Source organism: Pelobates fuscus, chromosome 3 (genome assembly GCF_036172605.1).
Source record: "Pelobates fuscus isolate aPelFus1 chromosome 3, aPelFus1.pri, whole genome shotgun sequence".
NCBI lineage: Eukaryota > Metazoa > Chordata > Amphibia > Anura > Pelobatidae > Pelobates > Pelobates fuscus.
In genome coordinates, this window is record NC_086319.1 from 81,121,823 (window position 1) to 81,139,449 (window position 17,627).

General features: G+C 44.7%; 1 protein-coding gene across 1 annotated transcript in view; it reads right to left on the reverse strand.

Moving 5' to 3' along the window:
- The window catches only part of LOC134601635 (hexokinase-2-like), a 78,622-nt gene that overhangs the window by 37,005 nt on the left and 23,990 nt on the right, over positions 1–17,627 (reverse strand). The window contains exons 7-8 of the mRNA XM_063446153.1: positions 13,594–13,777; positions 10,150–10,305 (exon numbers count right to left, since the gene is read on the reverse strand). Of these exons, the coding sequence (XP_063302223.1) occupies positions 10,150–10,305; positions 13,594–13,777 (340 nt within the window). The remainder of the gene's footprint in view (positions 1–10,149; positions 10,306–13,593; positions 13,778–17,627) is intronic.

A 17,627-nucleotide genomic window follows, 5' to 3' on the forward strand; every position in this document is an offset into this window, starting at 1 on the left:
CACAGAGCAGAATAGGGACTGTTCCTCCTACATAGGGTCACTTGGCAGATATGGATTGACACCTATCCTAAGGATCCCTGATACACGCTGACACAGAGCAAAATAGGGACTGTTCCCCCTACATAGGGTCACTTGGCAGATATGGATTGACACCTGTCCTCAGGGACCCTGATACACACTGACACAGAGCAGAATAGGGACTGTTCCCCCTATATAGGGTCACTTGGCAGATATGGATTGACACCTATCCTAAGGATCCCTGATACACGCTGACACAGAGCAAAATAGGGACTGTTCCCCCTACATAGGGTCACTTGGCAGATATGGATTGACACCTGTCCTCAGGGACCCTGATACACACTGACACAGAGCAGAATAGGGACTGTTCCTCCTACATAGGGTCACTTGGCAGATATGGATTGACACCTGTCCTCAGGGACCCTGATACACACTGACACAGAGCAGAATAGGGACTGTTCCCCCTACATAGAGTCACTTGGCAGATATGGATTGACACCTGTCCTCAGGGACCCTGATACACACTGACACAGAGCAGAATAGGGACTGTTCCCCCTACATAGGGTCACTTGGCAGATATGGATTGACACATGTCCTCAGGGACCCTGATACACACTGACACAGAGCAGAATAGGGACTGTTCCCCCTACATAGAGTCACTTGGCAGATATGGATTGACACCTGTCCTCAGGGACCCTGATACACACTGACACAGAGCAGAATAGGGACTGTTCCCCCTACATAGGGTCACTTGGCAGATATGGATTGACACCTGTCCTCAGGGACCCTGATACACACTGACACAGAGCAGAATAGGGACTGTTCCCCCTACATAGGGTCACTAGGCAGATATGGATTGACACCTGTCCTCAGAGACCCTGATACACACTGACACAGAGCAGAATAGGTACTGTTCTCCCTACATAGGGTTACTTGGCAGATATGGATTGACACCTGTCCTCAGAGACCCTGATACACACTGACACAGCGCAGAATAGGGACTGTTCCCCCTACATTGGGTCACTTGGCAGATATGGATTGACACCTATCCTAAGGATCCCTGATACACACAGAGCAGAATAGGGACTGTTCCCCCTACATAGGGTCACTTGGCAGATATGGATTGACACCTGTCCTCAGGGACCCTGATACACACTGACACAGGGCAGAATAGGCACTGTTCCCCCTACATAGGGTCACTTGGCAGATATGGATTGACACCTGTCCTGAGAGACCCTGATACACACTGACACAGAGCAGAATAGGGACTGTTTCCCCTACATAAGGTCACTTGGCAGATATGGATTGACACCTATCCTAAGGATCCCTGATACACACTGACACAGAGCAGAATAGGGACTGTTCCCCCTACATAGGGTCACTTGGCAGATATGGATTGACACCTGTCCTCAGGGACCCTGATAAACACTGACACAGAGCAGAATAGGGACTGTTCCCCCTACATAGGGTCACTTGGCAGATATGGATTGCCACCTATCCTAAGGATCCCTGATACACACAGAGCAGAATAGGGACTGTTCCCCCTACATAGGGTCACTTGGCAGATATGGATTGACACCTGTCCTCAGGGACCCTGATACACACTGACACAGGGCAGAATAGGCACTGTTCCCCCTACATAGGGTCACTTGGCAGATATGGATTGACACCTGTCCTCAGAGACCCTGATACACACTGACACAGAGCAGAATAGGGACTGTTTCCCCTACATAGGGTCACTTGGCAGATATGGATTGACACCTGTCCTCAGGGACCCTGATACACACTGACACAGAGCAGAATAGGGACTGTTCCCCCTACATAGGGTCACTTGGCAGATATGGATTGACACTTATCCTCAGGGACCCTGATACACACTGACAGAGCAGAATAGGGACTGTTCCCCCTACATAGGGTCACTTGGCAGATATGGATTGACACCTATCCTAAGGATCCCTGATACATACTGACACAGAGCAGAATAGGGACTGTTCCCCCTACATAGGGTTACTTGGCAGATATGGATTGACACCTGTCCTCAGGGACCCTGATACACACTGACACAGAGCAGAATAGGGACTGTTCCCCCTACATAGGGTCACTTGGCAGATATGGATTGACACCTATCCTCAGGGACCCTGATACACACTGACACAGAGCAGAATAGGGACTGTTCCCCCTACATAGGGTCACTTGGCAGATATGGATTGACACCTATCCTAAGGATCCCTGATACACACTGACACAGAGCAGAATAGGGACTGTTCCTCCTACATAGGGTCACCATTTTTAGCACAAGGCAGCTCATCTCATCAGGCCTTTCTTAGTCGAATGTATCGCCCACTGTCAGTCCCATCGGGATCCATCCCTCATTCATCTTAATAAAGGTGAGGTAATCTAGACTTTTTTGACCTAGGCGACTTCTCTTCTCAGTGACAATACCTCCTGCTGCACTGAAGGTCCTTTCTGACAGGACACTTGAAGCGGGGCAGGCCAGAAGTTCTATCGCAAATTGGGATAGCTCAGGCCACAGGTCAAGCCTGCACACCCAGTAGTCAAGGGGTTCATCGCTCCTCAGAGTGTCGATATCTGCAGTTACCTGTCGGTCGAGTCGTTCTCTGAGGGTGGATCCCGAAGGGTTAATCCGATGCGTAGGACTTAAAAAGCTCCACATGTCTTCCATCAACAACACGTCTTTAAAGCGTCCTGTCCTTGCCGGCGTGGTCGTGGGAGGAGGAGGATTACTTTCACCTCTTCCCCTGTTAGATTCCCGTTCTGCTGTGACATCACCCTTATACGCTGTGTAAAGCATACCTTTTAATTTATTTTGCAAATGCTGCATCCTTTCCGAATTGTTGTAATTTGGTAACATTTCAGCCACTTTCTGCTTATACCGGGGGTCTAGTAGCGTGGACACCCAGTACAGGTCGTTCTCCTTCAGCCTTTTTATACGAGGGTCCCTCAACAGGCATGACAGCATGAAAGTCCCCATTTGCACAAGGTTGGATGCCGAGCTACTCATTTCCCGTTCCTCCTCCTCAGTGATCTCAATGAAGGTATGTTCTTCCCCCCAGCCACGTACAACACACGGGTACCAGATAGGTGACAACGAGCACCCTGGGATGCCTGTTGTGGTTCGTCTTCCTCCTCCTCCTCAAAGCCACATTCCTCCTCTGACTCCTCTTCCTCACAATCCTCTACCAGCGTTGCCGCACGTCCAGCAAGCGATGCTGATAAGGCTGTTTCTGGTGGTGATGGTGACCACAACTCTTCCTCTTCCTCTTCACGCTCATCTACGTTCTGATCCAGCACTCTTCGCAGGGCACGCTCCAGGAAGAAAACAAATGGTATGATGTCGCTGATGGTGCCTTCGGTGCGACTGACTAGGTATGTCACCTCCTCAAAAGGACGCATGAGCCTACAGGCATTGCGCATGAACGTCCAGTAACATGGCAAAAAAATTCCCAGCTCCCCAGAGGCTGTCCTAGCACCCCGGTCATACAAATATTCATTAACGGCTTTTTCTTGTTGGAGCAGGCGGTCGAACATTAGGAGTGTTGAATTCCAACGTGTCGGGCTGTCGCAAATCAAGCGCCTCACTGGCATGTCACCAACTCCTCTGCAGAGCCACGCATTCCATGCTTGGCAGCCGTCAGCAGGTTTACCCAATGCGCAGTGTAGGTGATATACCTGCCCTGACCATGCTTTACAGACCAGGTATCAGTGGTCAGATGGACCCTTGCCCCAACACTGTGTGCCAGACATGCCATTACTTCCTTTTGCACAGTCGAGTACAGGTTGGGGATTGCCTTTTATGCAAAGAAATTTTGGCCGGGTACCTTCCACTGCGGTGTCCCAATAGCTACAAATTTTTTGAACGCCTCAGACTCCACCAGCTTGTATGGTAAAAGCTGGCGGGCTAATAGTTCAGACAAGCCAGGTGTCAGACGCCGGGCAAGGGGGTGAGTTTCTGACGCTTGCAGACAACTAACTGCTATTCAATCTATAACAGTGAAAAAAGTTTTTTGGTTTTAAATGCACGCTATTGTGACACCAGATATCAGTGGCAATGTGCAATGGCAGAGGTCTGCAGAGTACACGCTGTAGGCCTGACACACCCGCTTGCAGACAACTAACTGCTATTCAATCTATAACAGTGAAAAAGGTATTTTGGTTTTAAATGCACGCTATTGTGACACCAGATATGAGTGGCAATGTGCACTGGCAGAGGTCGGCAGAGTACACGCTGTAGGCATGACACCCGCTGGCAGACAACTAACTGCTATTCAATCTATAACAGTGAAAAAAGTTTTTGGGTTTTTAAATGCAATCTATTGTGAAACCAGATAAGAGTGGCAATGTGCACTGGCAGAGGTTGGCAGAGTACACGCTGTAGGCCTGACACCCGCTTGAAGACAACTAACTGCTATTCAATCTAAAACAGCTAAAAAAGTTTTTGGGTTTTTAAATGCAATCTATTGCGACACCAGATAAGAGTGGCAATGTGCACTGGCAGAGGTTGGCAGAGTACACGCTGTAGGCCTGACACACCCGCTTGAAGACAACTAACTGCTATTCAATCTATAACAGTGAAAAACGTTTTTTGGTTTTAAATGCACGCTATTGTGACACCAGATTTGTGTGGCAATGTGGACTGGCAGAGGTTGGTAGAGTACACGCTGTTGGCCTGACACACAGACGCTTGCAGACAACTAACTGCTATTCAATATATTACAGTGAAAACTATTTTTTTGTTTTTAAATGCAAGCTATTGTGACACCAGATATGAGTGGTGGCACTGGGCAAGTGGGCACAGTATCCACTGTGAGCCTGACACAGAAGCTGGCAGGCAGGCAACTGCAATTAGATTACACAGGGAAAAAAAAGCAGACTGATGTTCTAACCCTAAAAAGGGCTTTTTGGGGTGCTGTCCTTACAGCAGAGATCAGATGAGTCCTTCAGGACTGTAGTGGACACTGAATACACTAGCCTAGCTATACATTTCCCTATCAAATGAGCAGCAGCTACACTTTCCCTCCTCCATCTAAGAATGCAGCTTCAGAATGAATCTAAAATGGATGCTGTACAGGAGGTGGGAGGGTCTGGAAGGGAGGGTCTGCTGCTGATTTGCTGGAATGTGTCTGCTGACTGTGAGGCACAGGGTCAAAGTTTACTCAATGATGACGAATAGGGGGCGGATCGAACCGCGCATGTGTTTGCCCGCCGTGGCGAACGCAAACACGCTATGTTCGCCGGGAACTATTCGCTGGCGAACAGTTCGGTACATCACTAGTTATTCCAAACAATTTAGGAATGTTAGGTGATTTATGCCCTTTATGGATTAAAACCAGACTCTGGCTTGTCAGTAAAGCAGGCTTGTCAGTAAAAGCAAAAAATTCAAGAAACCACTGTGGTACTCCGCAGATGTGGCCAAAATAGTAAAAAACAAAAAGTTAGCATTTAGTAATTATAAAAAAAACCAGAGTGAGGAAGACAGAATGACCTATAAGATTAGGCAGAAAGAGGCTAAGCAAGTTATAAGAGCTTCCAAATCACACACAGAAGAGAAAATAGCACAGTCAGTAAAAAAGGGGGACAAAACTTTTTTTAGATACATAAATGAGAAAAGAAAAGTAAAACAAGGATTAGTTAGATTAAAAACAAAAGAAGGAAGGTATGTAGATGAGGATAAAGGTCTAGCTGACTGCCTCAATTAATATTTTTGTTCGGTATTTACAGCTGAAAATGAAGGAAAGGGACCTCTGTTAAAAAAAAGGATAAATGAGTCATTTATTACATGTGAGTTTACAGAGGAAGAGGTTCTATTTCAACTGTCAAAAGTAAAGACAAATAAGTCAATGGGACCTGATGGAATACACCCAAAGCTATTAAAAGAGCTTAGTGGTGTACTAGCAAAACCATTAACAGATTTATTTAACCAATCATTGTTAACAGGAGTAGTCCCAGAAGATTGGAAGTTAGCGAATGTTGTGCCCATTCACAAGAAAGGTAATAAGGAGGAGTCGGGCAACTATAGGCCAGTAAGCCTTACTTCAGTAGTGGGGAAAGTGATGGAAACCATGTTAAAGGATAGGATTGTTGAACATCTAAAAACACATGAATTTCAAGATCAGAGACAACATGGGTTTACTTCAGGGAGATCATGCCAAACTAATCTTATTGATTTTTTTGATTGGGTAACTAAAATTATAGATCAGGGTGGTGCAGTAGACATTGCTTACCTAGATTTCAGTAAGGCTTTTGACACTGTTGCACATAGAAGGCTTATCAATAAACTGCAATCTTTGAGTTTGGATTCCAATATTGTTGAATGGGTAAGGCAGTGGCTGAGTGACAGGCAACAGAGGGTTGTAGTCAATGGAGTATATTCGAAGCTTGGGCTTGTCACCAGTGGGGTACCTCAGGGATCTGTACTTGGACCCATTCTCTTTAATATTTTTATTAGTGATATTGCAGAAGGTCTTGATGGTAAGGTGTGTCTTTTTGCGGATGATACTAAGATATGTAACAGGGTTGATGTTCCAGGAGGGATAAGCCAAATGGCAAATGATTTAGGTAAACTAGAAAAATGGTCAGAGTTGTGGCAACTGACATTTAATGTGGATAAGTGCAAGATAATGCATCTTGGACGTAAAAACCCAAGGGCCGAGTACAGAATATTTGATAGAGTCCTAACCTCAACATCTGAGGAAAGGGATTTAGGGGTGATTATTTCTGAGGACTTAAAGGTAGGCAGACAATGTAATAGAGCAGCAGGAAATGCTAGCAGAATGCTTGGTTGTATAGGGAGAGGTATTAGCAGTAGAAAGAGGGAAGTGCTCATGCCATTGTACAGAACACTGGTGAGACCTCACTTGGAGTACTGTACACAGTACTGGAGACCATATCTTCAGAAGGATATTGATACCTTAGAGAGAGTTCAAAGAAGGGCTACTAAACTGGTTCATGGATTGCAGGATAAAACTTACCAGGAAAGGTTAAAGGATCTTAACATGTATAGCTTAGAGGAAAGACGAGACAGGGGGGATATGATAGAAACATTTAAATACATAAAGGGAATCAACACAGTAAAGGAGGAGACTATATTTAAAAGAAGAAAAACAACCACAACCAGAGGACATAGTCTTAAATTAGAGGGACAAAGGTTTAAAAATAATATCAGGAAGTATTACTTTACTGAGAGGGTAGTGGATGCATGGAATAGCCTTCCAGCTGAAGTGGTAGAGGTTAACACAGTAAAGGAGTTTAAGCATGCGTGGGATAGGCATAAGGCTATCCTAACTATAAGATAATGCCAGGGACTAATGAAAGTATTTAGAAAACTGGGCAGACTAGATGGGCCGAATGGTTCTTATCTGCCGTCACATTCTATGTTTCTATGTTTCTATGTTTCTATGCATCAATTATGTAATTTTCCATGGGAGTTTTGCCATGGATCCCCCTCCGGCATGCCACAGTCCAGGTGTTAGTCCCCTTGAAACAACTTTTCCATCACTATTGTGGCCAGAAAGAGTCCCTGTGGGTTTTAAAATTCGCCTGCCTATTGAAGTTTATGGCGGTTCGCCTGGTTCGCCCGTTCGCGAACATTTGCGAAGTTCGCGTTCGCCGTTCGCGAACGGAAATTTTTATGTTCGCGACATCTCTAAGCAGGAGATATGAATGTGGTGCCAGATAAAATATTGGATAAAACATGTAAAAAAGTTACAGATAGGTATTCACGAAATGAGAAGGGGAAATGTAGAGCCTTTCAGGAATTAATGTATGAGTATGAATTGTTTGATATTTAGAGGGTTCATCACCCTAAAGATAGAGATTTCTCTTTCTTCTCCGAGGTTCATTAAGTTTATTCGAGAATAGATCTTTTTATTACAGATTCTCCTAATATAAGTCAGTTTGAAAAATCTAAGATAGAAGTTATCTCTTGGTCAGATCACACTCCAATAACCCTGGAGATTAGGGAGGAATACAAGTTAGACAATAGATCTTTGTGGAGATTAAATGAAAATATGCTGAAATCAGAAGAGATCTATAGATTTCTGTTGAGCCAGATTATGGAATTTATTAAATTGAATGATAATGATGAAGTCAAGGTACATACTCTATGTTGTGCATTCAAATGTTATATAAGAGGAGTTTTAATTAAAATGGGGATTTGATATAAGAGAAATATGGGTAAACCTCCAAAAGGCTTGTATATCTCTCTGGCTCAGCTTGAAAACGAAATTAAACAGAATACACCAACATATAGAACAACCCAAATAAGAGATCTCAAAAAGGAGATAAAAAATAGACTAGAACTCAATACATCAAACGCAATGTTGAAACTTAATCAGCACTGGTACCACGGATTGGCAATTGACAATTGAGTGGGTAAACCATTTTCAAATAAGCTAAAATTTAAGAACGTTTTAACTTCAATCAGGAAAATAGTAGAGAGTAACAAGGTATATTTATCCCCAGAATCAATAAGTAATGCCTTCGGAGAATAATACAAATCATTGTATAATTTACCAGTCCCTACTTTACCATGAACAGCTGCGATAGAATCTTTAAAAAAAAACAAAAAAACGTACCAATTTTAGATAGTATAACTCTTACAGAGCTGAATGCTCCCATAACATTGGAGGAGATATCAAGGAATTTAAAAAATGTGAAATCCGGAAAAGCCCCGGGCCCAGATGGATATACAGCAATGTTTTATAAGCAATTTGATTCTCTGATCTCACCGATTCTCCACAAATTGTTTAATGGAATCAGTGAGCAGATGCAATTCCTTAGAGAAATGCTTCAGACAAATATAATACCAATTTTCAAGCCGGGCAAGGACCCTAATTTTGTTAGCAATTATCGGCCAATTTCTCTCATAAATATAGATATTAAGCTATTTTCAAAGATACTTGCAGAAATAATGAAGAAGGTAATACCTAGACTGACATTGACCCTAAGCACAAGGTCAAGTTGACCCTCCAGTGGTTACAGCAGAAAAAGGTGAAGCTTCTGAAGTGGCCATCACAGTCTCCTGACCTTAATATCATCGAGCCACTGTGGGTAGAGATCAAACGTGCGGTTCATGCAAGAGGACCAAAGACTTTGCATGGCCTGGAGGCATTTTGCCAAGACAAATGGGCAGCTATACAACCTGCATGATTTAGATGCCTCATAGACAACTATTACAAAAGACTGCACACTGTCATTGATGCTAAAGAGGGCAATGCACAGTATTAAGAACTAAGGGTATGCAGACTTTTGTACAGGGTTCATTTCATTTTTTCTTTGTTGCCAGGTTTTGTTTTATGATTGTGCCATTCTGTTATAACCTTCAGTTGAATATGAATTCCATAAGAAATAAAATAAATGTGTTTTGCCTGCTCGCTCATGTTTTCTTTACAAATTATACATACCAATTCTCCAAGGGTATGCAAACTTTTGAGCACAACTGTATGTGACTTCAGAACGCTATTTGGACAAATCAGAAAACAAACAAAATAGTCAATGGAATATCAGTTTCCTTTGTTTTGTGATGCAAACTTACATCAATGGTGGCAAAAAAAAGACTTGATTGATGGGTAAAATGATGATTGGTGCTTTGGGGCTGCCACTAAACTGTGATTTTTGGTTCATCTGAACAGAGCTGATCCTGTTGTCCAAGTTGTCCTTGAATAGCTTGCCAGATTGTAACCTTTGCCTTCTAGCTTTGTTGTACGTTGTGAAGGACGGAGATGGACAAGAGGGGCGATAATTAATGTGAGGAGGCAGGGCCTAGCGCTGCACACCCTTCTGATGCATCTCTATCTACAGAGCGTCTTGGCGCTATGTGCCCACCCTGGATTGGCTCTGCATCTAAATAAATTTTCCTGAAACAATAACATGGACAAAATTCCCCCAAACCAAAATAACACATCGACGAGTCCCAACTCAACCAACACAACTTTCTTTTTCTGACAAATGGATTCAACTGAGCCATTTTTTTTTCCATGCACAATGCAGCAGCATACTATTGCCAGGAAATAAAGTTGATTTTTTTTTTGTGGTTTTGTTACAGAACAATACATTTGCAGATAAGATATACACGTGTACTGCACTGTTAACAACCCCTACTGTTCCACTTACGTTTCAATATCACAGAGATCTTCAAGTGACAGGAGGTTTTCGTTCTGCAGGATGTTGCTTTGTTTATCCTGATTGAATGGGACTTCCTTATTTATGGAAATGAGAGCTTGACGCACAATTTCTCCGAGATACATGCCTCCAATCATCTTTTCATACCTGTAAAGCAATAAAATTTTTACTGCATCCTGAAAGTGGTCATAGAAGAATCACCTTCAAAGACTGGACAATCAAATCCTAATGAATAACTGCAAAAAAACAAAACAAAAACAAATCTTCTTACCATAGTTATAGGAACAATATAGGGTCAGGAACACAAACATGTATTCCTGACCCAATAGTTTTAACACTATTGGATCAGGAATACATGTTTGTAGTTTTGTTTTTGTTGTTTTTTTTAGAAAGCACCTCTAACAGCCATCTGAGGAGTGGCCAGTGAAGTTATTACTAGGCTGTAATGTAAACACTGCATTTTCTCTGAAAAGACAGTGTTTACAGCAAAAAGCCTGAAGGTAATGATTAGGCATGTGCATGGGAAACGTTTTCGGTTCGGTTCAGCATTCCGAAATTCGGGACTTTGTAAATTCGGCACTTCGCCAATTCGGCACTTCGGCAACTTCGGAACTTCGGGACCTCGGCAATTCGGCACCTCAGCAATTCGGCAACTTCGGCACATCGACACTTTGGCACTTCGATACTTCGGCACTTCTCTTGCCGCCGCTTGGTAGATAACTCCCTAATTCCCACAGTAGGGAGTTATCTAGGGAGTTATCTACCAAAAGGCTGGAAGACCTAAATTGGTCTTTCAGCCAAATTTACTAATACTAAGTAAAGATTACTTAGTATTAGTAAATTATGCCCCTACTCGCTATACCGCGAGTAAGGGCATCTCTAGTAAACAGTGAGCAGCCACTAGCTGCTCACTGTTAAAAAAAAATAAAAAAAATTAAAAAAGGGTCCCCCCTTTTTTAGCCATAAAGATAATGAGGGGGGGGACCCAGTGTCCCCCCCGGCCCACACCCCTGGGCGGCGGGTGGGGGTCATAAAGATAAAGAGAAGGGGAGACTTACTGTTCTCCCCCTGGCCCCCACCCCTGGGTAGTGGGTGGGGGCCATAAATTACAATGGGGGGACGTACTGTCCTACCCCCCCAGCCCCTACCCCTGCGCGGTGGGTGGGGGCCATAAATTACAATGGGGGGACCTACTGTCCGCCCCCCACCTGCCCCCACCCCTGGGCGGCAGGTGGGGGCCATAAATTACAATGGGGGGGACCTACTGTCCTCCCCCCGGCCCCCACCCCTGGGTGGCGTGTGGGGGCCATAAATAAACTGGGGGGGGACCTACTGACAAATCCCCCCCATCAAAGGTGACTACCTACCCCCCTCACCCTAAAAAAATAGTGAGGGGGGAATAAAATAACTAACCTGTAAGAAAAATTTAACTTACCATTTGACGTCCCTCATTATCTTTATGGCCCCCCACCAACCGCTAAAGGGTGGGGGCCGGAGAGGGGAGGACAGTAATTTATGGCCCTCACTCACCGTGCAGGGGTGGGGGCTAGGGGAAGGACAGTATGTCCCCCCCTCACTATCTTTATGGCCCTCACCCGCCGGCCAGGGGTGGGGGTTGGGAGGGAGGACAGTAGGTCCCCCCTCAATATCTTTATGGCCCCCACCCGCCGCCCATGGGTGGGAGGCTGGGGGGGAAGGACAGTAGGTCCCCCCCTCCATTATCCTTATGGCCCCCACCCACCACTCAAGGGCAGCTATACATGAAAAAATCTGTACTTACCTGCAGTGGCGTACATACCAGGGTCGCAGGGGTCGCGGCTGCGACCGGGCCTGGCCCACCAGGGGGCCCGGCCGCCCCTGCGACCCGGTATGTACGCACTGGGCCAGCCTCTTCTCCTGGGGGGCCCAGGAGCCGGCCACCTCCGGGCCCCCAGAGGCTGGCCCTGCTTACACCCGGCAGGCAGGCAGGCTGTCCGGTGCGCGAGGGAGCACTCTCCCCTGAGTGCTTCCTCTTCAGCTCCCTCGCGCACCGCACTGATACCGGAGCCGGAAGATGATGTCATCTTCCGGCGCCGGCATCCCTACGCGGCGCGCGAGGGAGCTGAAGAGGAAGCACTCAGGGGAGAGTGCTCCCTCGCGCACCAGCCTGACTGCCCGCCTAGGAGCCCAGCAGCACCACTGGACCCCAGGGAATCCCCTCAGCACTCCAAAAGGTAGGGAGGCTGGGGGGATTAAATTTAAAAAAAAAAAGTGTGTGTGTGTGTGTGTTAGTGTGTGTGAGTGTTAGTGTGTGTGAGTGAGTGAGTGTGTGAGTGTTAGTGTGTAAGTGTGTGTGTGTGAGTGTGTGTGTGAGTGTGTGTGTTAGTGTGTGTGTGTGAGTGTGTGTGTGAGTGTTTGTTAGTGTGTGTGTGAGTGTTAGTTTGTGTGTGTGTGAGTGTTAGTTTGTGTGTGTGTGTGTGTGTGTGTGTGTGAGTGTTAGTGTGTGTGTGAGTGAGTGTTAGTGTGTGTGTTAGTGTGTGTGTGAGTGTTAGTGTGTGTGTGTGTGTTAGTGTGAGTGTTGGTGTTTGTGTTAGAGTGTGTGTGTCTGCTAGTGAGTGTCAGTGAGTGTGTTACTGTGTGTGTCTATTACTGAGTGTGTTTGTGTGTGTGTGTTAGTGAGTCTGTTTGATGTCTGTTAGTGAGTGTGTGTTTGTCAGTGAGAGTGTATGTTTTGTGTATGTATGTCTTCCGCTGAGTGTGTCTCTGTCAGTAATTGTGTGTGTCTTTTAGCTAGTGTGTATGCATTTGTTCGTGAGAGTGTGTGTGTGTGTCTTCAGCACTCACCTTTCTCCAGCGCGGGACTCCCATGGCGCTGGGGATCTCTCCACCTCTCAGCTCCAAATGCGCATGCACGGCAAGAGCCGCGCACGCATTCAAACCGCCCATAGGAAAGCATTACTCAATGCTTTCCTATGGACGTTCAGTGTCTTAAAATGGCGGAAGCGCCTCTAGCGGCTGTCAGTGAGACAGCCACTAGAGGCTGGATTAACCCTCAGTGAAACATAACAGTTTCTCTGAAACTGCTATGCTTTCAGCTGCAGGGTTAAAACTAGAGGGACCTGACACCCAGACCACTTCATTGAGCTGATGTGATCTGGGTGTCTGTAGTGGTCCTTTAAGTGTGTGTGCATCTGCATGCACTGGCATACATACCGCGGTCGCAGCCCTGCAACCCCTGCGACCAGGTGCCCGCCGCCATGTGTTGCTGCCCCGGCCCGCGCAGAGTAAGCGCGAGGGGGGGGGCCCACGGATCAATTTTCGCACCGGGGCCCCATGGGTCATGTGTACGCCACTGCTTACCTGCTTTTTTCACCTTGGAGAGAGGCAACATTCTCATTCAAAGCTAAAGCTGAGACAGTTGTCTCAAAGTGATGCTTCTCCTTTAACAGTACTAACCTTTGTTTTCCTGGATTAATGGAAAGACGGTCCACTTCTGAATCATAGGGAGTAAAGATATCATCCAAGGAACCATTATCACCGAAAGCACCCCACTCCATATTCACGCACATCTGTCCTTCATTCCCTTTCACCGTCTCAATGTTATCCCTGTTTTCCATGTAGCAAGCATTGGTTCCTTCTCCTGTGATCAAGGGGAAAAATATTTAATTATAAAAGGACACTGCAGGCTGATTATTACTCCTACTTTTAATGTAGTAGTGGACAGATAATAGTAGGGGAAAAAAAAAGTAAATTAATAAATGAAAGAAAAAAGTTAAACTATGTCTCATAGTGTTTGCTGCAAATCCTTCCAAATTCACAACTTTTGCAGTGAGCAGTTCTCACCCAATAAAGCGGCTGAAACCTCTTAGCCAATCCCGACTCTCTAATTTTTCACAATGCGAGCAACTAACACATGTCATAAACCTGTTCTATGTGATAGTTTGTATAATGTCACTTTGAGCATTCATTTGTTTAATTCATGAAAACAACATGAAAGAACCATTGCGTTGAATGTAATTAGTTTCAGCTGTGCCTATACATGCTTAAAGCCTGGCAACAGCTCAGGCAGAAAGCTAATAGCTGTCAGAGTTAGTATGTAGTTTAGTATCATGCCAGGTGACATCCCGCTTCCTCCCTGATTCGTACGTTATTGGCCCTGCATGGGGACACTTCTCCAAGTCCCATTCAGTTAGTGGTAGGATGGAGGTAGACAGTGCTGGGGATGGAGACTTACTGTGAGAAATGGCAGGAAGGGAGCATGTCTGATATATATGTTGACTTAGAAATCTAATAGCTATGCAGTATGAGATAGGATTAGCCAGGTAATAGGCTGACTGCGTGAGCTAATGCACTATTACAAACCTCCCATTGAGAGGAATAATATGTACTATTTGTGACTAGACCAATCTCGCCACATTGCATTGGAGGAGCCTGGTTGCCCGCCTGCTGCCTTTAGACTATGGCCCCATGTGAAAATGCTTGATTTTCCCCTGCAAAGACACGAAAGCTGGGTCATTTGGTGCTTGCCCTGTTTGTGCGGTGATACCCCAGATAGCTATGCCATGGAGCCCATTCGTATAATAAAAGACTATGGGAAAGACTTTGGCTCCATGGCAATTGAACTGTATGTGTGTGATCTGAGCGCCATTCAGTAATAATGTGTGATCAGATCTGAGCTATCTGGGGATATGTTGAATGTACCTGTTTTATGCAATGGCTGCACAGTTATATATTTTTATGTATTTTATTGTATTTTGCTGCCATGTGTTCAATGGAGTTTTGCCTCTGTCCTTGCAGATAATTGGATTACTTCCCAATTATCTCCAGGATAGACGACTCTGTGGAACTGGTTTTGGGCAGAAAAGCCATGCTCATTTGGTCACAAAGGACTACAATCTATCTTTTGAACCACTGGACCAATTTGTATGATTTTGACGTATCTTTGTATTTGGAGTATGCTGATTTTGAAAATGAATAATGTGGAAAAACTGTATTTCTCTGTCTGTGATAATTACATTACCCATTGTGTAAGGTAATTGTATTACAGGCAGAGGGGAGGATTTTGTGTAGGAGTGTCTGAGTGTATTGTACCTGTTTATTGGTTGGTTTCCAAAACCCTGTGGGTGGTACTAATGTGCATATAAGAACAATAAACCCACAGCTCTGTCTGTTCCTGCTTGACCCTCAAAACGGAGCCTTGTCTCATTCTTGGGGGGATTTATTGTATGCTGTTCCAGTTTGACTGCTAGGAGTGTAAACCTATTCATATGTTTTTTTCTATTCGGCTGTTTACAGAATTTTTATAAATTTTATAAATCACTTTGTAACCATTCCCCGAACTCTGAGAATCAGAGAGACGAGGAAGAGAACTTAACGCGCAGCTTTTTGACTGACCTAGGATTTCCCAAATTGCCACAAGAGGCGATAGCCAAGCTAGCTTCTGAAATTACACCTGTGGCCACTTCTGGACTGAAAGGGAATAAGGCTCCTGGACCAGATGGGTAAGATGGGAGTTATTATAAGATTTTCTGAGAAGAACTCATATCTCATTTAGTAACGTTGTTTAACAGACTCAGAGAAGGGGGCACGCCGGACCATGATATGTCTTTAGCTACCATAGTTCTACTACCGAAGCCAGACAAAGATCCATTACTCCCCGAAAACTATAGACCCATTTTGCTCATAAACCACGGTATGAAGATCCTTACAGAGATTCAAGCAGATAGACTTAACCCATTCTTAACGGCCCTGATTGATGCCGATCAAGTAGGCTTTATACCAGGCAGACAGCTGTTTGAAAATACACATAGAAACATAAATCTTATATGGAGGCAGGTGGCCACCCATTCCCCTACATTGGTCATTTCCATCGATGCTGAAAAGGCTTTTGATAGGGTCAAGTGGCCTTACCTATTTACCTTGCTGTCCCACTTGGGCTTCCCGGAGACATAAATCACCCTGACATACAGGCTATGTATAGTAACGTACGAGCACAAGTACAAATTTCGGGGGCCCCCTTCTGCCCTTTCAGGCTTTATAATGGCACTAGAAAGGGAAGTCCCTATCCCCCCTTCTATTCGTGCTCTCGCTAGAACCCCTCCTTCAGGCGCTAAGGCTACACCCAAGCACTTCCTAGTGTTGGCATACGCGGATGATGTGCTTTTGACGCACGAACCCAGTGGACCCTATGGTGGCTTTACGGATGTCCTCCGTGACTATGGGGCAATCTCAGAATACAAGGCAAACATGTCAAAATCTAGTGCTCTCCCTATAGGAATGTCTGCGGCAGGCACGGCACTAATACGGGATACATATAACATACGCATAGAACAACACTCACTTAAGTACCTGGGGATCCAACTAACAGCGGACCCAGAGAAACTATACAATCATAATTACGTGCCCATGATAAAACTACTGATAAGGGATATGGAAAAGTGGGCTGATAAACCCATATCGTGGATACAAGAAAGGGAGAAACTGGACTGTCCAGTGACCACAGCAAATATTTAAAATATAACTTTTAATAACTATTGATATAAAAAGAGCTGTCTATCTGGCTCTAAACAGACAAACAAATGTAAGGAGAAAAAAAAGGAAGGAAAACCCTAGATAAAGGGTAATACTAATCCCTATGCACTCTTAAATGTTATCTCCAACGAGAAATCTCCTATGGAGGGATTAACTAGGTAAATAATCCTGCATCAATAATACAATGTATCTCTATCATCTATAATACAATGTATCTTATAGTGAGCGAGAGAAAGCTCATAGAAAAAAATAAATAAATGGCAAGAGTGGAGCTACATCTAGAAAGTAACAACAAAACTGTTACAATAGCAGCGATCAACAGGAGAAAAATGTAGAGATAAAGTGAGTGCTACACAAGGGAAAAAGTAGCCAATAGTCCTAAATAAACCAATAGTCCTAAATAAACCTGGACTACAAGTGGAACGTGTAACTAATATAGCGAAATAATCCCTGCTATAGCTCAAATCTAAAATTTGTCGAGAGGGCAAGTGGCTCAGCTAGAAATCCCTAGACTGAATAAACAATCCTGAAAGAGGCAAAGTTAGCTAAATCGTAGCGTCTGACTATCTAATATGTGCTGGTCCGCGGTTATAAATCACCCAGCACCGGACCTAGGCGTAGACATGAGCAGACAGACCCACGAAAATTCTAATATTCTAACTAGTGCTTCAAATATCTGGACTAGCTAAACTAAAGGCACAGCATGCCAACGAACAGAGAATGAAGATACACGTCAGAAAGCCCCGGCGCGCGTTTCGCCAGTGAGCGGCTTTTCAAGGGGTTAGGAATATCCTCGTAAGTTTGGTTTAAATCAGGCGCCCAACCATCTGATTGGTCAATGGGAGGGGCTAACAGAAATGCCGGTTAACCCTCTCATTGCCACGTAGACTTGAGATGTGGTTTATGTGGCTGAAAAAGGTAAAGTATAGTGGGGACAATAAATTACTTGGTTATAAGAG